At 38.1% G+C, this 23,047-nt stretch overlaps 1 protein-coding gene across 14 annotated transcripts in view; it reads right to left on the bottom strand.

Annotated features, from left to right (window-relative positions):
* Nucleotides 1-23,047, bottom strand: part of LPP (LIM domain containing preferred translocation partner in lipoma) — a 715,161-nt gene that overhangs the window by 267,357 nt on the left and 424,757 nt on the right. For 13 of the 14 annotated variants that reach the window (XM_065943106.1, XM_065943114.1, XM_065943107.1 and 10 more), the window contains one exon: nt 11,692-12,381. In XM_065943106.1, the coding sequence (XP_065799178.1) occupies nt 11,692-12,381 (690 nt within the window). Of the gene's footprint in view, nt 1-11,670; nt 12,382-23,047 lie in introns of those variants that run through there. The other variant, XM_065943118.1, reaches the window with a different exon arrangement.

Below are 23,047 nucleotides of genomic sequence, written 5' to 3' on the forward strand. Positions count from 1 at the left end.
CTCAGTGAATGAAATTCGCTCAGTTACGTCTGATTCTTCGCAACCCCATGGACTATACACTCCACGGAATTCTCTAGGCCAGAATACTGAAGTGGGTAGCCTTTCCCTTCTACAGGGGAATATTCCCACCTCAGGGATCGAACCCAGGTCTCCTGAATTGCAGGCAGATTCTTTACCAGCTGAGCCCCAAGGGATGCCCCAGGGAAGGGTTATATAATGCTCTGACCCCAATCTGTTAAAAAAAAAAATACTACACATTATTATTACATAAGTTGTTATATTTAAGTAAGTAAACTTTTGAAATAAACTATATTATATTTTCTAAAGAACATTCACAGAATTCCAAGGATGAAATACAGCAAACATCATATTATTTGCTAAGAGTGTATCTGAAAGTTGTTTTCTATGTTCCAGAAAATGAAAGCGCTAACAGAACAAGTAAATATTTCTCGGGCAGTAGCATTTTTGGGAAGTCAACTATTTGACTTTCTCTTTGGGATACTTCCCGATACTCTGTGCGTAAAATCTGTCAAAAATTTTTATGCTTACCACTAATTATTACACATTGATAGTGGTCAAGCCTCTTTGCTTGCTGGGGAAGGAAACAACTATATTTTCTCCTCTGAAATAGGACAGGGTGAGTGTTTGCAGCTGGCCAAGAAGGGAAGGAGATTTCTAGAGGGACAAATCAGTGATTCCATATGCAAAATGAAGTGCATTCTCTTGCCCTTAAATATAAAATGTTACATATTACTAAAGACACTTATTAAAACTATCTAATTCTCCAAAAAGATTAGGGACCTGGGATATCTTCAAACATCTGAATCTATGAAAAAGATTAGACAAGTGTAATGAATAAACGATGTTCACAGACATGCCTTAGTATACCAGGACATCCATCCTCATGGTACCTTAAAATTGGGGGTCAGTCTGTCATAGAGAATGAAGTAAGTCAAAAAGAGAAAAACAAATATCATATATTAATACATATATGTGAAATCTAGGAAAACGGTACAGAGGAACCTATTTCCAGGGCAGGAATAGAGAGAGACACAGATGTAGACACAGTATGGGAAGGGGAGGGTAGGTGAAATAGAAGACTGGGACTATATATACATTACCATGTGTAAAATAGATGGCTAGTGGGAAGCTGCTATAAAAAACAGCAAGCTCAGCTCGGTGCTCTGGGATGACCTAGAGTGGTGGGATGAGTGTGGGGCAGTCCATGAGGGAGAGAGTATGTGTATATACATATAGCTGGTTCACTTCATCGCACAGCAGAGGCTAACACAACATTATAAAGCAATTATACTCAAATAAAATTAGAAGGAAAGATGATGGGCTAAGTCAAAATGATGTAGACCTTAGGAACGAGTTATCTCAGAGGAACATCTGTGAGCCTGAACTAGGAAGACCAAATGGAAGCCATTTTCTATGATGAAGGAGGCCTAGAGAGTTACTATGGAGACCTAAGACTGGGAGAACAGCTCTTTTTAACAGTAGTTGGTATACCTTTTAAATGTCCTTTATACTTCCAATCTCACTGGTCTTAAAACAATGTAGGGAGAAATTGCAATTAAAAAAAAAAGTGTTAGTTTCTACTCAAATGTGCCACTTACCACTTGGATAACTGACACCTCAAGTCACTGTAACTTTTCACATCTCAGTTTTTTCATCTATAATTTTAAGGAAGTATAACTTAGTGATACTGAAGAAAACTTCTCTAAGAATTTAAATAGGCTAGTGTAGAGAAGCAGAAAGTAAAGATTTATTATTTTTCCAGTGTACAACCTTCACCAAATGTGAAGGAAACTGTCTCTTTTTCAATCAAGAAGCAAATCTTCCAAACATAGAAAATTGATGGATAAATTCTTATCCATAAGGGAAATAAACAACTGAATGAAGAATTTATTTACAGATGAAATGACTAGGTAGAAAAGCCTAAGAAGTCCTAAGTAGTAAAACTGCTAAATTTAAAGAGATCATAAGATGTAAGGTCAATATTAAAAACAAATCATATTTGCAAACACTACGAAATGACAGCAAATTAGTGAAATAAGTCAAACACAAATGTTATATGATACCACCTATATGTGAATCAAAAAAAATAGTACAAATGAACTTACTTACAAAATAGCGTCACAGATGTAGAAAAGAAATTTATGGTTAGCAAGGAAGAAAGGGAGGCAGGGATAAATTGAGAGATTGGGATTAACATATATACACTACTATATATAAAATAGGTAACTAGTACATGAACCAAGAACTTCCAGATGTACCAGCTGGGTTTTATAGAGACAGGAAACAGAGACCAAATTGCCAACATTTGGATCATGGAGATCATGGAGAAAGCAAGGGATCAAGGAGAAAGCAAGGGACTTCCAGAAAAAACATCCACTTCTGCTTCACTGACTATGCTAAAGCCTTTCACTGTGTGGATCACAAGAAACTATGGAAAATTCTTAAAAAGATGGGACTAGCAGACCACCTTACTTATCTCCTGAGAACCTTGTATGTGAGTCAAGAAGTGACAGTTAGAACCAGACATGGAATGGACTGGTTCAAAATTGGGAAACGAGTACAACAAGGCTTTATATTGTCACACTGCTTATTTAACTTGGAGTCCATTGTTTGTAATGCTGGTCTAGATGAATCACAAGATAGAATCAAGATTGCTGAAAAAAATATCAACAACCTTAGATATGCAGATGATACCATTCTAATGGCAGAAATTGAAGAATTAAAGAGTGTCTTTGAAGAAGGTGAAAGAGGAGAGTGAAAAAGCTGGCTTAAAACTCAACATTCAAAAAATTAAGATCATGGCATCCAGTCTCATCATTTCATTTCAAACAGATGGAGAAAAAGTGGAAGTAGTGACAGATTTTATCTTCTCAGTCTCCAAAATCATGGTGGATGGTGACTGCAGCCATGAAATTCAAAGATGCTTTCTCCGTGGAAGGAAAGCTAGGAGAAATTTAGCGCATTAAAAAGTGATGTCACTTTGCTGATAAAGGTACATATGGGTAAAATTGTGACTTTTCCAGTAGTCATATATGGATGTGAATTGGACCATAAAGAAGGCTGAGTGCTGTAGAATTGATGCTTTCAAACTGTGGTGCTGGAGAAGACACTTGAGAGTTCTCTGGAGTGCAAGGAGATCAAACTAGTCAATCCTAAAGGAAATCAACCCAGAATATTCGTTGGAAGGGCTGATGCTGAAGCAGAAGCTCCAATACTTTGGCCACCTGATGAGAAAAGTCAACTCACTGGAAAAGATCCTGATGCTGGGACAGACGGAAGGGAGCAACAGAGGGTGAGATGGTTAGATAGCATCACCAACTTAATGGACATGAATTTGAGCAAACTCCAGGAGACTAGAGGACAGAGCAGCCTGGTGTGCTGCAGTCCGCGAGGCTGCAGAGTCAGACATGACTCAGCGACTGAACAATAGCAACAACAACAACAACAACAGCGGCACTGTATATATAGTACAGGGAACTCTACTCAATACTCTATAGTGACCTATATGGGAAAAGTCTTAAAAGGAATGGATATATAAATACACACAACTGATCCACTTTGGTGTACTGCAGAAACTTACACAATATTGTAAATCAACTATACTCCAATAAAAATGAATCTAAAAAAATAAAAAAAACTATTTATGGTAGCATCCAGAATAAGAAATAATTTAACAAAATATGAGTAAAACAATTATACATTGTTGAGAAAAATTAATAAAAGCATAAATGAGAGATATACCATGCTCATAGTTTGGAAGACTCAGTATTAAGATATCAGTTCTTCTCAAACTGATCTATAGATTCAACAAGATCTCAATTGAAATCACAGCAAGCAATTTTGTGGAAATTGACAAGCTGAAGCTAAAATTTATACAGAGATGGAAAAGACTTATAATAGTCAAAACACTTTTGAAAGAGAATAAAGATGGAAAGCTTATATTTCCAAATTTCAAAATATTTTATAGAAGTCCAGAGGGACTCACACATTTGTGATCAATTGATTTTTGTCAAACGTGTCAAGGTATTTCAACAGAAGAAAGAGTCTTTTCAACAACTCCTGCTGGGAAAAGTGTATATACTAATGGGGCGGGGGTGACCTTTGACCCCTATCTCACACAGTACACAAAAATCAACTTTGAAGTGAATTGCAGCCCTGAATTTACCTGAAAAAAAAAATCTTACAAAAAAAAAGCATAGAAAAAACTGACTGTGACCATGAGGAGGCAAAAATATCTAAAGACACAAAAAGCATACACTGTAGAAAGTAAAAGTGATAAACTGACTTTCATCAAAATTTCATACTTCTGCTCCTAAGAAACAACATTAAGAAAATGAAAATTAAAGTTACAGACTGGGATACTGGCGATGCATATATCTAACGATTCTTATTCACAATATAAAATGTACTCTTACAATAAAAAAATACAAAGCAATTAAAATGTAGGCAAAAAAATTTGCTAACACTTTACAAAAGAAGATATACAAATGGCCAACAAGTGCATGAATAACAAGTGTTCCACATCATTAATCAAAAGTAAAATGTAAATATGAACCTCAATCAGATATATCTATAGAGCATGAAGATAGCTAAAATTAAGAAGGCTGATAATACCAAGTGTTTCTAGGGTTAGGAAACAACTGGCCCTCTCATACATCGTTGGTGAGATTGTAAAATGGTACATTCAGAAAAACAGTTTGGCATTCTCTTACAAAGTTAAATAGTTTCCACATGAGCCAGCAATAACTCTGCCAGGTATTTATCCAAGAAAAAATTATGTTCATATAAAGGCTTGTACATGAATACTCATAGCAGCTTTTTTCATAATTTAAAATGGAAAAAAAAGTGCCTCCAAACAAGTGAAGGAGTAAACAAAATATAGCATATCCATACAATGGATACATATACAAATAAAGCTAAAAAAATTATGAGTAAAACCAGTCCAGATGCAAGACTGTATACTATTAATATATGGTTTTATTTATATGCAATTTTAGCAAAGGTAAAAATAATCCATGTTAGAAAGCATAACGGTTGCCTGGGGCTGAAGGTAAAGGGGACTGACTGCAAGTGGGCCTGAGAAACCTCCATGGTGAAATAAAAATATTCTCTATCTTGACTGTGATGCACTCAGGTGCATACATTTTATTGCATATAAACTGAACCCCAGTAATTAGCCTCCAACTAATAAAAATAAATGAAGAAAAAATGAACCCCAAAGAGATAACTGAAGAATCCAAATCAACAAATTCTATGGACATTTGGCAAATGCAGAAAGTAAAACACACTATGCACATAAAAGCATAAACATAAACATATGTATTCCAGAAGGAGTGTAAAATATTAGCACAATTGTGAACATGAGAAATTGCATAACTACTTTAGATATTAAACTGCTGATGTGACAACATGTGTGTTACTGAGTTCGCCTAAGCTGATTTGGTGGTGTAGGTTTGGGTTTTGGCATTTTGATTATCAATCTGCTATGTTCTAAAGCAGGGCTTACTCCTTATTTTACTAGGACATAGGGCGCTTCTTTAAGCATCTTCATTAAACAAGAATGTATTATGTACTGTCTTAGTTATTCAGTAGGGAACAGTGTTCAGATACCGTCTGATTTTTATCCTCTAAATCTTAGGTAGGTGGGGCTTCCCAGATGGTTCTAGTGGTAAAGAACCCAGTTACCAATGCTGGAGACATGAGAGTCACCAGTTTGTCCCTGGGTAGGGAAGATCCCCTGGAGAATGGCATGGCAACCCACTCCAGTACTCTTGCCTGGAGAAACTCAGTCTGACTGGCTACAGTTCGTGGGGTCACAAAGGACCGGACATGACTGAAGGCATGCATAGGCTGGTGGAAGACAGGTACATAAGTGATTCTAGTACATTAAAAGTGTGGAACTTTCCATGAGAGAGTAAAACCACACAGCTTAATTTTAGAAAGACAAAACTTCACAAGAGAGACGACCACTTTAGCTCAGTCTTAATGGGTCACACTGAATATGCAAATATTTAATTTGCAGGGAGGTCCAGAAAGGCATTCAAGAAAGAAGGTGTTCCATGACAAAAGCTCCCAAGATGAGAGCTATCTAGGCAGATAATTTCTTAGCTGGAAGCTGGGATGCTTAAAGGGGGAGATAAAACTGGAACCTAAGCTGGAATTTCAATTCATCCCATAACTGGCTTGGAAATTTTGACAGTTCTTTTTTTTTTTAAAGGCAGTTAGTGACAAGCGCAGAGCTGAAGAGTAGAAATATTAATCTGGCAGCAGGTACAGAATGAATGAATGTGGAGACAGACTAGAGGTAGTGCATGCATGCATGCACACTCAGTCGCTCAGTCGTGTCTGACTCTTTTGCAACCCCATGGGTGGTAGCCTGCCAGGCTCCTCTGTCCATGGGATTTCCCAGGCAGGAATACTGGAGTGGGTTGCCATTTCCTTCTCCAGGGGATCTTCTTGACCCAGGGATTTAACCGTGTCTCTGACTAGAGGTAGAGACACCCATTAAGAGGCCATTCCAACAGCTCAGGCAGGACAACTGAACCAGGACAGTAGCAAGGGGGATCTCAATAAGGAAGCAGAATGGAGATATTGTGAAGGTAGAAACACTGGGATAAACTGTACATGGGGGTGATGAGGAAGAGGAAGCAGAGCCCCACAATGCCAAGGCTGGGTGCCCATCAGGGGTTCAACTGGTGCTTCCCCCTCCAGCTGCTAATCTCATGACACAGCACCATGACTGTCAGGGCCCACTGACGTGTGTGCCCATCCAGAGGGCCACAGCAGAGCCACATACAGTGGCTGGTGATGCAGATGTGGCACGCGTTGCACCCAGACACCAAAACCACATCCACAGTTTACCAGGTGGAGAAAGCAAGAGGACAGCCTTCCAAAAACCCAATTTGGAATTGTGGCTCACCTATGAATTTGGCATATGAACTTAGGTGAGTGACTCTCGTTACTGAGCTTTTGAATCCCCATCAGTAAAAGAGAGACAAACATCTCTATCTGTGCTTATCACTCACATTTTTCTGCGAGATCCACAAAGCATTTTGGAAACGGAAAAGCCCTGTGCAAAGAGGAATTACTAATATTATAGTCAATGTCCTCTACAAGCAATCTTCTCCATCCTCAGCTTTATGCAGATCCAAGTATTACTAGCTCTGGTGAAGAGCTAGTAATTATCTGACCCGAAACCTGTATCTGTATCCATCCCTCTCCATATCCTAACTATCTCTTCTTTGTTTCTCTGATCCTGAAATTGTGTGATATTTACTAAGAGGATTACCCTAAAGCTTTCTCCCAAATGCCACCAATTTTCTGCCGGACACCCAATCTATACCACCTTCTCTTTTCCACAATGAAAGGGAATTTAAATATTTTGATATTATTTGAATATTTGAAATGCTACTATATCAACATTCTCAGATATTTTCTTAATCTCAACAATTCCCAGGTCTTGGGGGTCTGTCAACACTGACCCCAGCAGTTCGTTACTTTCACTCTCCTCTCTGAAACATTAAATATTCCCCAGTTTCAAACACTAAATAAACAGCAGTAATCTGTTCTGACTCTGAATAAACCAACACAAAACTTTGTGTTGGATTTATCGAAAGGTGGTTTGCTGATCTCCAAGTTCTCCCCATCCTGAAAGATTTTCCAAGGAAATTTTACCAGATGATTTTAGAATGTAACCTAGGTGGGCCTCCACAGCTTTCCTGAGATACATAGTACCAGCACTCTTCATATTACGGAGCACATGCTGAGTGCCAAAGAATTGATGGTTTCAAACTATGGTGCTAGGGAAGACTCCTGAAAGTTCCTTGGACAGCAAGGAGACCAAACCAGTCAATCCTAAAGGAAATCAACTCGGAATATTCTCTGGAAGGAGCGATGCTAAAGCTGAAGCTCCAATACTTTGGCCACCTGATGCGAAGAGCTGACTCATTGGAAAAGACCCTGATGCTGGGAAAGATTGAGGGCAAGAGAAGAAGGGGGTGACAGAGAATGAGATGGTTGGATGGCATCATCAACTCAATGGACATGAGTTGAGCAAACCCTGGGAAATAGTGAAGGACACGGAAGCCTGCCTGCTGCAGTTCATGGGGTTGCAAAGAGTTGGGACACGACTGAGCAACTGAATAACAACAATCTGTCTCTTCACCAGAGCCAAGGCTCTCATAGGTGAGGTTTATGACAAGGAAGTGGAACCTCGAGGTCCTGCTCTGGGGCTTTCAAGCTGACTCACCTCACATGAAAATTAGAGAAAATACGCATCCCATCTCACAGGAATGTGAAGCTAACACACAGGACAAAAGCTCTGTGAACAACACAGCAACCCACAGATATAAGCTTTCATAAAATGGCAAAGAGAAGAGATTCCACTGTGACTTTAAGAGGATTTCCAGTGAGAAGGGAACATTTCTCTCTTAAAAAAAAAAAAAGCTAAAACTTGCTTATAACAATATTTTTCAAGGAACTCGGCTCAGATGGTCCAGGAAACACATTATGGTCTACTGTAGCATGCAAATTCATTGCTCAGCACATTATGGAAACACAAATATAATCACGATCCCCTAAGCCTTGCAGGTTCTGATTTGGGCTTCTCCTTCCTTTCTTCATTCTTTTTTTCCTTTCTTTTTCTTTTCCTTTTCTGTCCTATTTTCTCCTTCCTTTCTTCTATCTCCTCTTTTATATTATACCACAGCATGGAGAAATTAAAGCAGCTTTTCTCAAACATAAAGGAGATTCATTTCTTTCATTTTTAAAAAACCTTTTTCCTTAATGGGTTAAATGTCAAATCCCTAAGAACTTCTCGAAGTAACAAAAGATAATTGTTTTAAGGCACAGAGGTATATTTTCCATCAGTGCCTAAAAAAATTGGAAATAAATGAAAGCCAGTGTAAAAAGCTGAATCCAAGTCCTCATTTGGCAATTATTCAGCCCTTGGAAATTTCCAGGCCCTTTGCAATCATTAATTAATTAGTGAAGATGACATTCTACTTTACTGAGGCTGAGAGCGTGACATAAAAAGGTCTAGAGGCTTTCCTCAAGCTGAAAGAAGAATGTCAAGGGAGGAACTGGGATTAGAATTAGGAGCTCGTTTCTCAAGCCAAGAGTCACATTGCTTAGCCAAGCCAAGTCACTGTTTAAGACAATAGGCTCCTCTGTGCACAGGTGCAGTTGAATACAGTAGTGTTCTGCTCAGAGATCAACTGTGAAAGAGACCACCCCCTTCATCCACCAATGCCCCCCAACACACACAGACAATATCTGTAGCTTCATCAGTCTCTTTCCCATTCCCCAAACAAAGATAGATGGCTAAATATCAACCTCTAACCACTCTCCTTAATAATCACTGCAAAAAGTACATGATTTGATTTTCATTTTTTAAATGTACAGTATGATGTTAAAACACATGACACTGTTGAAAAACAAATATTTCAGAATTTTTTTTTAATGACATGAAATCTACTGATATCCAGGATCTTCAATAATGGAAGAGATCATCCTGAGTATTATCTTATTCCAATAAGGAAAATAAAGTTTCAAGCTTTCTGGAGAGTGGTTAATAGAAATTCATTCTGTCATCTCAAGAAAGTTGATGAAGACAGGACCAAATACTAGTGATGTGTCTGGACCTAATAGTTTAGATCCAGGTCGTGCGTGGGCACTGATTCTTTTTCCTACTCCACTGGATTGGTTTCAGATTGCCCAGAGACATGGTGAGAAAACAGGAAACTTGAATTTAGGTTCAGTACTTCTCATCAGGTCATTCTCTCCACCTAGACATACTTTTGCTCTGTCTCATGTCTGTTTCCCCAGGTTGGGTAATAGGATCATTAAACAACTCAGGCCTGAGTCCCCTGCCCTTAGGATGATCACTCAGTAATCCTATTACAGTCAGGCTGCTTCAGACAGGGCAAAATTGCATAGCTATTTGAACTTAAACAGTGAAGACCATTGTCTCAACCTAAACTTTCAATCTTCTATAGGAGAATTTGTTGTGGTTGTCCCAAAGTGAGGTAAAGTTGAATAACCCCATTTTTTTCTGAACAGGTCGCTTCAGGGTCAGGAGGGATGAAAACAAATATACTGCAATGTTAACAAAGGGCAAGGCTGTCCAGGTTGGCTATTTTGGGCAATATTTTTTTAAAAAATAAAACAGAAAACCCCTAATAATATTTCTTTTCATAAAGAGATTTTTCAAAAGAAAGTCTGTCCAAGAGTAATGCCTCAAAAACACTTAACATTTTTGCTTGGAGTCTTTATGTTAGAAAATGATCATGGCTGGTCCACTTCCATGTAATGCACATTCATAAGATAGATGGATATCTCTAGCTATCCTCAGGTCCCACCTGCTAGGAAGGGTTCCTAACCCCTAAGGAACCTAAAATCCATCTGCACCAGAGCTGATGCTTTCATGTGAGAAGTGACTGAATAAACCCCCTGGAAGAGTAAGGACCTCACTAATTTTTGTTGTAATGTTGAAAATGCAAATGGATATGTCTCGAAATTGACAATCTCAAATATGTAAAGGGTTAAATATATATGATACAAACTTCCATCCACCCAGGTTACCAATGAACTTCTATTTAATCCAGGCTTCTCCAAATTCTAATTTCTCACGGTTCTAACTAAAGGGAAGGGAAGGCTTGGTTTTAACACAATGGCTGGAAACTAGATTTGTTTTTCCATCTCACTCCTTTCTAGTAACTCTCCTTGGTTCCTCTTTTTATGGTGAGAGGAAACATCATCATGTTGGTTCTAGCAGTCAAGAAAAATCCAAGCTGTAGGTGAGTAGGTGTGTACAGTATTGTATATTGGCTATTCATACGAAGTTGATAACATGTTGACTTAAAACTCATGCATGCTTGAAATTTAATCAAACAATAAACAAGAGAACTGTCATAAAGAAATTTTTTAAGTTGCCTAATAGAATTAAAGGTTGGAGAGTAACATTTTTCCTGGAGGATCACTGATATCGATAAACAAGGGCCACTACATTGAAGCCCTCTCCCAAAGAAAATTAGGCAAGGTATCTGTATTACCTTAGCCTCAGCTGTCTCCTGGGCCCTTATCCACTTGTTCTTCCCCAGCAGTCACCGTGGCACCAACTTTACCTGGGATGTAACCACCTTCATAAGAGCCCAATCCGACAGCAGTTCATCTTGTGTTGCCCTGAGCACCTCTCACCTCCACACCTAGGGATTTCCTATCCCCTACTAAGACATTAGATGCTTCAGATCTATTTAGTGACCAAGTAAATGCAACATCTAAGTGTGAGGAAGTCTCTAACCCATGGTAGAAGGCTTTGATCAACAGGAGACAAGAGCTGGAAAATAAATTATTTTTCATTTTTTACCAAGGAAGAGATTATTCCAAGCTGCTATGGTTCGTATGGTCTTTTGGAAGCTGGTCCTTCAAAACTGAACAAATTAGTTGTACTTGATACTTAACAGAATTCTTATTGGTAACACTTTTCCATATCCCCAAATAGGATCTCCCCATTTTCCTGCCTCTACCCAAGCACTTCCTTCAGACTGTACTTTTTAATGAAATGAAAGTAGCACATATATTAATACTTTTGCCTTAGGCTCTGCTTTCTGGGGAAGGCAGGCTGAGATAGGTACCCTTTTATTCCCACCACTATGTTAATAAGTTTCCTACCTTTGGTTGCAGTGGTGGTGCACAGGGGGCTGGAACAGGATCTGTGATGTAGGTCTTCTTAGGACCAGCAACTGGATACATCCCAGCAGGGTTCTGGTTCCCAGGGCCAGAAGGAGTATACCCTTGCTCCCGCTTCCAGGTATTTGGATGGCCTTGTTGACCATAGGAAGGATCAGAGTCAGTTTTGCCCCCATAGCCAGGCCCCACTGGGCAATAGGGTTCATAATAGCGTCCCTGGTTGGGAGCGTACCCATACCCAGGTTCAGGCTGAAGTCCTGGTGGTGGAACATATGCATAATCCATGCCTCCCCGTGTAGAAGGAGGGGGACCCTGCCCAGAGATAGGAACTGGTTGAGTGTTATAACCTTGGGCCCCTGGCCCTGAACCATAAAATTGTCCTGGTGAAGGAGCAGCCATATAATGAGAGCTGGGCTGGGCTGACTTCACCTGCACATTGAAGGTAGGTCTTGAAGGGGTGGATGCTGTAGTGTAAGAAGCTGGGACAGGCTGAGGCTGGGGTTTTAGTGTTCCAATTGGAGCCACAGGGATTGGTCCAGCCTGGGGTGCAGGCTGTGGCTTCAGTGTAGACTTCTTCGTTGCTGTCAGAGGGGGTTGGTTTGGTATGACCATTCTTTTATGCCCTGTGACAGGGGTGGAGACCGGAGGAGAAGCTGTTGAACTAGTAGTACCCTAAAGCCGGAGAGAGAAAAAGAAGAAAAAAAAGTTAAAGATTACTGCTATTGAAAAATAAATATACATAAACAAATATTAACAAATGTTACTAAATTTTTGTGTTAACTCTGCAAAACATAAAAGAAGGCATGACTCCTGCCATCTAAGAGTTCACAGACTAACACAAAAATCAGTTGTGCTTCTGTGCAATGAGCAATCCAGAAAATAAACTAAGGAAACAATTCCACTTATAATAACATCAGAAAGAAAGAAAAAAACTTAGGGAAAAAAAATAAACTTAACCAAAGAGGTGAAAGAATTACATGCTGAAAAGTACAAAACACTGCTGATAAATTAAAGAAGACACAACTAAACGGAAAGACACACAATCTTCATGGATTGAAAGACAGCATTGTAAATACATTAATACTATCCATAGCAACGTACAGATCTAATGTAATCCCTGTCAAAATTCCAACTGAACTTTTATGAAAAATGGAATCTCAAGAGACTGAATAGCCAAAACAACCTTAAAAGAAGATTGAAGTTCCCACATGCAACTTCAAAATTTATTACAAAATTATAATAAGCAAACAATGTTCTACTGGCATAAAGACAAACATAGACCAATGAAATAGAACAGAGAACCTAGAAATGAACCCTCGCATACATGGTCACTTGATTTTTGACATGGGTGCCAAGATCATTTGATGGGGAAAGGATAGTTTTTACAGTAAGTGATGCTGGGAATACTGAACATCCGCATGCAAAAGAATTAAGCTGGATCCTTACTTTACACCACATACAAAGAATAACCCCAAATCAAAATGTAAGAGATAAAGCTCTTTTTTAAAAAATAGAGGGAAAAAATTATGACAGTGGACTTGGTAATGAATTTTTACAATACATACCGAAATATCAGAGTCAAGAAAAATAAATTGAACAATGTGATCTCAAACAAACTGCCCAAAGACTTGATCACCATAAAGTGCAATACTAGAAAAAGAGAGAAGATGGGCTAAACAGAGGGAACAAAAATAAAAATGAGGAGTGTTGAGAGGAATAAACATATACCCCTGGCACAATCAAAGAAATACTAAATTTAGGATCAAAGATTCCTGTTAAGAGTGATTTACTAAAGATAACACAAAAGCAGCCTTCTCCTCCCTTTATATCTTCTATTTCTGTTGCATTCATTTGTTCAATTCAAAAATACTTGCTGAATATCCTAAAAATAACCTAAGAGCACAAAGATTAAGAGACCTTTTGCTTAACTGTGAGAGGTCTTGGTTAGTCTGGGAATAAGTAAAGGCTTAGAGAAGGTCTGAAAATTCAAACATTCATCCTGAGGCACTGATGTATTAGGGATCTGTACACACACCAGTAACAGAATGCTTTAATTCTGCTCTTCCTTAATATGATTAGATTTATTAATACAAGAAATGAATAGCTACACCCTATTTTGGTTGTTCATTAATTTCCAAATAAATTCCAATATGTATAAGAAGCAACAATACAAGACTTTGTACTATTCTAGTGTCATTTATCCACACCAAGTCATTAGAGAGATATACACGGCAGGGGGGCAGAGGCTGCTAACTGCTTTCACATACACACTCCCCTTCTTCATTACTCAAAAGATTTCAGTTTTATTAAGAGCAGCAATATGCTCACACTTCCCTAGATTACTCTGCAGGCAGGAGTTGCCATGTGATGTAGCTCTGGCCAATAAGATGTATGAAAAGCATTTCTGGAAAAACTAGAGCTCTCCTGACATAGCATCATCCCTTCCTAGTTTTCCCCTTTACTCCTTCCCTCCTGGGATGTGGCTGTGGGGCTGGACATGGTACAGCTATCCTATTGTCGCCATAATATCCAAGTAGATCTATTTAGATATATGGCTGTCTGAGGATAGCTTTGTGGTGATCTCAGCCAGAGATAAAGATTAAAACAAGCCCAAGGACATTTGATTAACATATAGTGGTTCTCAGCTGGAGAGGGAATCACTAGTGACCAGGGAGAGAGTAGAAATGTGTGGCAATGCCTTTTATTGTCACAGTGATTAGGGGATGCTATTTTCTTTTCTTTTTTTTTTCATTTATTTTTATTAGTTGGAGGCTAATTACGTTACAATATTGCAGTGGTTTTCATTGAGCAAATAGAAGGAGAAAATACATCAGTGTTAAGCCAAAGAGGACAACAGTGCCCCTGTCGACAGATACTAAAAAACTCTTGAGTCACATTTCTTCCAGCAACCTGGTTGTGATGTCCCCAGCTATCAGCCAAGGAGGGTCACTGGTCCTTTCTAGGGTCTTTCTTCTACAATACTCTCTTCTCCTATTCACAATTAACTGCTCCCCTGCCCTTTGGTCCTCTTGAATGTACAGGATGACAATTCTGACTCTGCTAGCCCCAGATTATCATTTTGTCCCTAATGGCTTCTCTATACCCAAATAGACCTATATACACAGAACACTTATAAATAAATTCCTTGGAAGGGGCTGGATTCTGTGTGCTATCATTTTTATTGGGTTCTGACTGTGACAGCTATCTTTTCCTATCATTTGTGATTTGTCTCAGTTGTAGTTTCCCAGAGATTTTGTAATTTTAGATTTAGTTTTCTGTTAAGTTATAAGAAACTGTTGAATAGAGTTATCTTTTGTCCCCCTTTTTCTGATAGTCTCTCAGGGAGCCAACTTGCCATTTCCTTTTGTAATTTAAGTAACATGAAAATTCTTGTCTTGGTGAAGCAGCATTTCCCTCTCTAGGAAGGTGGTCCCAATAGTACTCAATAGAAGATGTTATTTCCACATTAAGCAATTTGTTAAAATATATATCATGAAAAAACTCCAAAATAAATACTCAGTAAGATCCAGATACTCTGAAGAAGTACAGAAGATTCAGTTTGAAACTAAAACATATAAGGTTAGATTTTTCTAGTCAACCATGTCAATCTTAAAAAAAAGTCTGAATGGATGGAATTGAATATAAGAACGAATAAAGCTTTTCTTTTCTTTGATGACTCAAGATCAGCAGAAACCCAGAGTTCCTATTTTAAACACTTCACAAACCCAACTATAAATGGAGACAGTGACGGAGCAACTGGGTTAATGGCAGGCAAACTCTGGACCACAGCTGGATAGGAGTCCGCCCCCAAAACAGACACTTCACAGTCACATACTTTGAAGATGAAAACCAGTCATATTTAGAAAGTAAACAACAAAGAATTAATCCTAATCCTTAGAAGCAACTTTTTTAAACCAATTTCTCTTTTTCTTTCTTGGTGAACATGCACACATGTGCACACACATACACTGCTTAAGATTCCTAAAATCTTTGAAGGAAGGCATCAGGGTGCAATTTCAGGAGCCACTGCTTTCTTCTAGGAAATAGCTCACTAGATGAGAAGGTTTCTCACAACTTTATTATAAATTCTTCTGTGTATGTGCCGGCATGTTTCTGAGTGTTTTCTATCTCATAGTTACGTGTGTGAAAATAGTACATTTAGTACATTTTGCAATTTAAAATTCTTTACCTCATTGGAGGTAGAAGGGTGTAAAGAACAGGAATCATTTTAAAGCATATTTATTTATGTTCTTCATGGTAAAAGAGAGCTATGGCAACACTTTCCTGGCCCACATATTCAATTAAATACATAGCGAATCTTTTCTACTTTGGATTAGAGACGCTTCCAAATATTTATTTTTGGCATTTCATTTTTCTTTTTTTGCAGAAATTCTTGAAGTTTTATCATGATTTAACATTTTAATTTTGAAAATCATGAACATTTTAAAGATGACATACACACACACATACACACACATACATACATATTTTTTCCCTGAGACTCGAATCTCTGTAGCAGTCTTCTAATATGGCTGTTTGTCCATCAATCATTTTCTAAGCTTCTTCAACATGGAAAGCTTGGCAAGATTAATGGGAGGAGAATAGTATCCCAAGATGAAGAGGGCGTATCTACCTGCCCCCCAGGAGTTTGTAGTCTGGAGGAAGGACTGATAATCAATAACTGTTGAATGGATGTCTCCACTACCAGAAAGAACTGGCTATGGCCAAGAGACAAGAACAGACAAGGAGCTATAAGAGCACATCTCACGCCCACCTTTGCGAGCAAGCCCTCAACCTCCTTTGTGCCCAAAGTGGAATAATATACATTCCTCTACCCCTCTCAAACATGACCCACCCATTCCCTAAACACACCCCCACATGTGTACATGTGCACACACGCTTCTAATCTAATCTACTACCATGTCTTCTACATAAGCCCTGAATCTCTCTGGCATCCCTGTACTCTACCCTAGTCTCACTTTCTCTCTCCAAGTTCTGGCTTTCATCATCACTTTTCAAAGCTCTTTATGGTCATGATCTAACCTTATTTCTCTTCCATGTCTCCTCAATACTGTCACAGTGATATTACCTCTAATGTGAATACTTGATCCTGACTCTCTACTCATCTACATTTGCAAATGACTCTGCTTTGTGTTGAACTCTTCTGATTATTCTCTCTCCCTTTTTTAAATACACTGTATAAGGACTCTCCAATCTAGACTTTGCCTTTCTGTCCAGCCACCTCCCTATTTCTGCCATTACTCACAGTATACACCCAATATTAGACTTATATAGAGATAAGAATAGACCACACACTCATGTGTCTACTCTTATCTGTTAGCCAGGACCTCCTTCTACAGTCTATGACTTGTTCTTTATAACTCTCCACTATGTTTTTCCTTTGTTGTTCAGACAGAGCCATCTTCTGCTTGGCAGTTGCTACTAATTCTTCAAGTCTCTGATCAAGTGGTGTCTCTTCTGTAATGTCTTTCCAGAAGTCTAGAGACCTTCATTCAACAGTTACTATGTATTCACCCCTGTACCAGATTATAAACTTCTGGGGAACAGGAAGACATCATAAAATACTATCGTCTTCCCAATAGCTCACAGATACATGTTGATGATATTGACAAAATGCTTAATAGAAAAATAAAAATGTGAAAAGACATAAAAATCACCCGGAAGGACTTCTACAGTACTTTAGTTATAGCCACAATGGGCTTTGTATAGACCTCCATTAAAGCAATTACCTCACAGTATTTTAATAACTGACTTGCTTTTTTTATAAGTTGGGAAGAAAGTCAAACTGCAAGCTGAAAGTGAAAGTGTTAGCCACTCAATAGTGTCCAACTTTTTGTGACCCCATAGACTACAGCTTGCCAGCTTCCTCTGTCCATGGGATTCTCCAGGTAAGATCACTGGAGTGGGTTGCCATTCTCTTCTTCAGGGGATCTTCCTGATCCAGGGATTGAACCTGGTTGTCTCATATTCAGGCAGATTCTTTACCATCTGAACCATCAGGGAAAATCAAATTATCATGGTCATAGATAGAAATCTGTCTTCTGTAATAGAAAGGGCTACAGACAACTTGAATCAACATGTTGCCCAATGGCCCCTGAGTAATGATCCTTTTGATCTGACACAGGACCTCCTCTCCTCTCTCTCTATTAAATCTCTCCAGAACCATGCCCACAACTTGAAATACCTTCTCTGTATGAACACTCTCCTGAATTTCTATCAGCAGAACCCATCTATACTTGAAATGCCAGCCCCAAATATTCAACTGTCTATTTCACGTATTTACTTGGATGTCTCATAGGCTCTTCAACCTCAAGATGTTAAAAACTGTTTCAGCATCTTCCTTGAATCTGTTTTTCATGCCTTTCATTTGGTTTTCTGTCCATTCTGGTGTTTTTCAAATGAGAACACTAGGAGTCATTCTTGAGCCTCTCCCTCACATCCCATTCATCAAATCCTGGTGATCCTATTCCCTAAATAGGCAACATCTATATTTCACCATTTCCTCTATTGGAAGCCAACTCCAAGACACTACCACCTCTCACCAGGAGTTATCCAACAGCACTAACTCTGATCTCCCATTGTCTACGCTTGTTCTCCTTTAATGAATCCTTCATTCTGTAGGAAGAGTTAAAAAAGAATGGTGGGGTGTGCATGCTCAGTTGCGTTCGTGTGACTCCATGGACTATGGCCCACCATAGTGTTGGAATATGCTGGAATTTTCCAGGCAAGAATACTGGAGTGGGTTGCCATTTCCTACTCCAGAGGATCTTCCTGACTCAGGGATCAGACTCTCATTTCTGGCATCTCCTGCATTGGCAGGCAGATGCTTTACCACTAGCATCACCTGTAAGAGGGTATAGGAAGAGTGATTTCTCACAAATGCAGGTCTAATTACATTACTTTCCTGCTGAAAAGTCTTCAGTGCTTTAGTGGAGTGATTGGGACCCAGTCTATCTCTTCTGCCTCTCCTTGAGAGGTCAATGTCATGTCACTCTCTGACATTGACTTCCTTTGATGTGCCAGACTCTCTGCCATCTCATGGATTATACCTATGTGCTTCCCCACCTCTCTCTGGATTCTACATTGAGCTAATTTCTAAGAACTCTTGAAGTCTCAGCCTGAGTGTCAGTTCCCTCAGTGAACAATTGCCCAAATCCTCTGGCACAGTGAGTACTCTATCTCTCCTCTTCTACACATATCACGCTTGAGCATGTCTCTTCTCATAGGGTAAGAGACAGTCCCTCTTTACTGCTGCTTTTCACTGTTTTTTTCATATCATAGCACATAATAGACATTTAACAAATATTTGAATAAATGAATAATTGTCTCCCAAGAAAAATGCATTTCTCTTGTCAGACTGAAAAAAAAAAAAAAAAAAAAAGCAAAATATAAGGTATCTCGTTTCTCTTATTACTTGACAATCCAGGAACTCTCATATGTTTAATGCATGCTTAATTACAATAACCTCATTAGTCTCTTCCTCCCTCTAAGTAATTTAAGGACTTTACTATTGGAATTTATTAATTACTACTATCTTTCAAAGAAGCATCTGAAGTGCTTATTTTCATTTTAATGGTCAGATTATATATGTAAGTTTTACTTGATACTTACTCAAATCCCCTACAGAAATAGTCAAGTGGCATATTTTAAATAATTGTGCCATGAAAAGAAAGAAACTAAAACATTTAAAAATAATCTTTAACACGTATTGAAATGAAACATATTTTGAATTAACTATCAAATAACTATAATACCTCAATCCCATAAAATTTAAATAATCCAAAGTATCTATTCAACAAAAACTTACTGAAATTCTGCTATGTGTTAGGTAGGCACTGAGCTAGTTGCTTAAGCCACAAGAAGACAAAGGGAATCAAAGTTGCTGCACTAAATAATTCTTCATTCAAATTTTTGACAAAAAAAGTTTGTAGTGAGCAAAAATGACTTCTATTTGGAACGAAAACTTTCTAAGGTAGCAGAAAGGGAAAATATATAAAAGCTAAAGTCTGACATATACACAGCAACATAAAACTCCAATCCCTGTTCTTAAATTTGGTTCTAGGTATTATAAACACATGAAAATGTGCTTAAGATGTTAAATGAAAATGTAAATGTTACATGAAAAACACAGAATGTGAAATCAATCATATGTACAATACAACTGAGGCTACACAGAATGGTATTTCCATATGGGCAAGGACTAGACAACCTATGGAAAGAGTGACGGTTGATTTGTTAGAAGATAGGGTTACAAATATTTCAGCTTCAATTTTCTTTTCATGACAGTTGTGTAAAGTTATTTGAACAAAACCTAATGGCCATTTGTCACTTGGAGTTATCTATTTTGTCTGTATATCTTTGCGGCAGGAAAAACAAACTAAAGTACCAACTGGTATTTTTTAAAAGATATAAAAACAGTAAACACTTAAAAAGCATTTACTTTACGTAAACATTTTGTATCCAATGCAGTTTACTTACTCCTCACAGGTACCCTTGAGACAGAATCTATTACTTGTCCTTAGTTTTCAGATGAAGATACTGAAGCACATGTGTCTTAAACATGTATTTATGCAAGGTTACACAGCTAGCAAGTGGCAGAACTAGGATTCAACCCAGGCAGCCTAGTTCTCTTCTATAGTTTGAAGTTTTAAAAACCATTCTACCTCTCTTCCTCGATGGCTCGTGGGGTAAAGAATCCACCTGCCATGCAGAAGACATAGGAGATGTGGATTCAACCCCTGGTCAGGAAGATCCCCTGCAGAAGAAAAAACTCCAGAATTCTTGCCTGGAAAATCCTATGGACAGAGAACGCTGGTGGCCTACAGTTCAAAGGGTTACAAAGAGCTGGACACGACTGAGCAGCTAAACGCTATTATCATTCTTGGGTAAAGAAAAGGTAAAACAAACCACATATGAGAAATTCACGAAAACAAACATAGAGGCCGTCTCAGTCTATGTGGGTACAGAAAAATATTTCTGTCATAGAAGAAAACTAATGGAGTAAATGGTACAACAGACAGCAAGTGATACTTAGCATTGTTATCTGGGAAACAACAGAGTGACCTGAACTGGATAAAATAAGAGCCCCGTGGTGTAAGGCAGCTTCTGTACTGTGTCAGTTGATTACAGGTGTGTGCAAAATGGATCAGAGGTCCCTCTTCTGACTTTAAAGTTATGCTCTTTTTTTTTGCAAACACGAGGAAGCCAAATGAAGGATTTCTATAGGCCAATTGTACTGCAGGAGGTGCATTTTCCAACTTCCATTCTCAGTTAAGGATATTGGCAGATAGAAATATTGCCCTAGAGGATGATCAATTAAATTGAAGGGTCATGCAGTAAAATTCAGGATCAAAAAATCCCAGCTTTGCCACTATTTAGAGCTGACGGACACTGGAAAATTCACACTACTTCCCCAGATTTTTGTTCTAGTTGAACAACAAACAAGATCTAGGAATAGTGCCATATTATCCTCCTTTTTAAATGAGTAGTCTATCTTATTCTTCAAATAAAAGTCATTCTATAACAACCCCCCAAAAAGGAGCTTCACTGCTCAAGACACAGACTTGAGGGGAGTATGCTCATGTCTCTTTTCCTTCTAATACTATCCTTATACAAAAGAAGTCATAAGGACATTCAAAACCCAGTGATTCCAAGAGTAAATTCTGAATATTTACAATGAGTTTTACTGGCCAAAAAGAGCTTGATCTTATCACTAAAATTTCACACCAAGTAGGTACTTAATAAACCTTGACGGGATAAATGAATGGACAGACTTGGTGTCTGAGTTTACATAGGGCAAGAAAAAAAAAAAAAAAAAGGAACCCCAGCTTACATGCCATGCATTCCTTTTTTTTTTTTTTTTGGCTACTTCTTTTTGCTCAAGAAAAATTACTTACCATTTTCTCCAAACCCTTACTATAGAAAATGACTTAATTTTGCTTTCCTGAGTCCCCTCACTGATTGTCTTCCATTATTCAGGGATTAATACCCATGGCTGCATTCCTTTTTCACTCCAGTCACATACTTTTCATTTGATAGATGACCCCATGAGATAGAAAATAATCCAACAGACTCAGACTAAGAGTACAATGTATGGATATGCTTCTATACATCCAGAAGTACTTTTCAAGTCTGACTGCACAACAGAATCACTGAATGCTCTATAAACACAAAGTGCCTTTCACTGTGAGCTTTTTAGATACAAATTATCTTAGGCCTATTACTTGGGGAGTGAAATCTGGAAATTAAAAAGGGGAGGAATAAATGATTTTCTGTTGAAACCAGAGTTGAGAACCACCTATTTAGGTTAAAGCAGAATAAGGAATTATAGCTTGGAGTTGGGGGCTATGTGTGATGGGATGGTGTTATCCCAACTGTCTTCAAAGGGCAATGTTCATATAATTCAGATTTAGGGACCAAGGTAATATTTGTTTCTATAAATTTCTTATGGGCAATTTGAGGGCTAATTTGGTGATATGTATCAGAAGTCCTAACAAAAGCCATACCTTTCATTTTCAAGAATTTAACCAAAAGAAATAATCATAGATGGTTAAAACCTTCAGTTTCAAGATATGTTCTTGGCAATGAAATTTATAAAAATAACAGATTATGTGCAGCTTAAATAATCAGTACTTGGGGACTGGTTAAATAAATGATGGTATATTCCTATAATGAAATATTGTATTATTAAAATGTTTCAAAACATATCAGCAATCCAGCAACTTCACTTCTGGATATCTACCCCAAAAGGCAAAACAGGGAAGGACTCTTATCTGTATACTTATGTTCATAGCAGAATTGTTCATAATACCCAAAAATTTGAGAGCAACCAAAGTGTCCACTAACAGATGAATGAATAAACAAAATGCAGTATAAACATACAATGTTGTAATATTCAGCCTAAAACAAGAAAGAAACTCTCAAACATGCTAAAACAGGAATGAACCATGAAAACATTAGGCTAAGATGCGATAAGCCAGTTAAAGAGGATATATACAGTATGAATCCAATGATATATGATACCTAAAGTAATGAAATTTATGAAGACAAAGCAAAATGTGGTTAACAAAGAGGTTGGGGGGGTATGTTGAGTAATTATTTAATTGATGTGCATTTTCAGTCTGGGAAAGTAGAAAAGTTCTAAAGATGGATTATGATTGCACAGCTATGTGAATATACTTAATGCCACCTAGACAAATCCTTACAATGACTAAGGTGGTGAATTTTGTTATGTATCTATTACTACAGCAGGAAAACAAAAAAATGATGGGAAAGAAGCAGGGAAAAGAAAGGAAAGGGAAAAAAAAGAAAAAGAAAG

The sequence above is a fragment of the Muntiacus reevesi genome, chromosome 8 (assembly GCF_963930625.1).
Source record: "Muntiacus reevesi chromosome 8, mMunRee1.1, whole genome shotgun sequence".
Taxonomy (NCBI): Eukaryota; Metazoa; Chordata; class Mammalia; order Artiodactyla; family Cervidae; genus Muntiacus; species Muntiacus reevesi.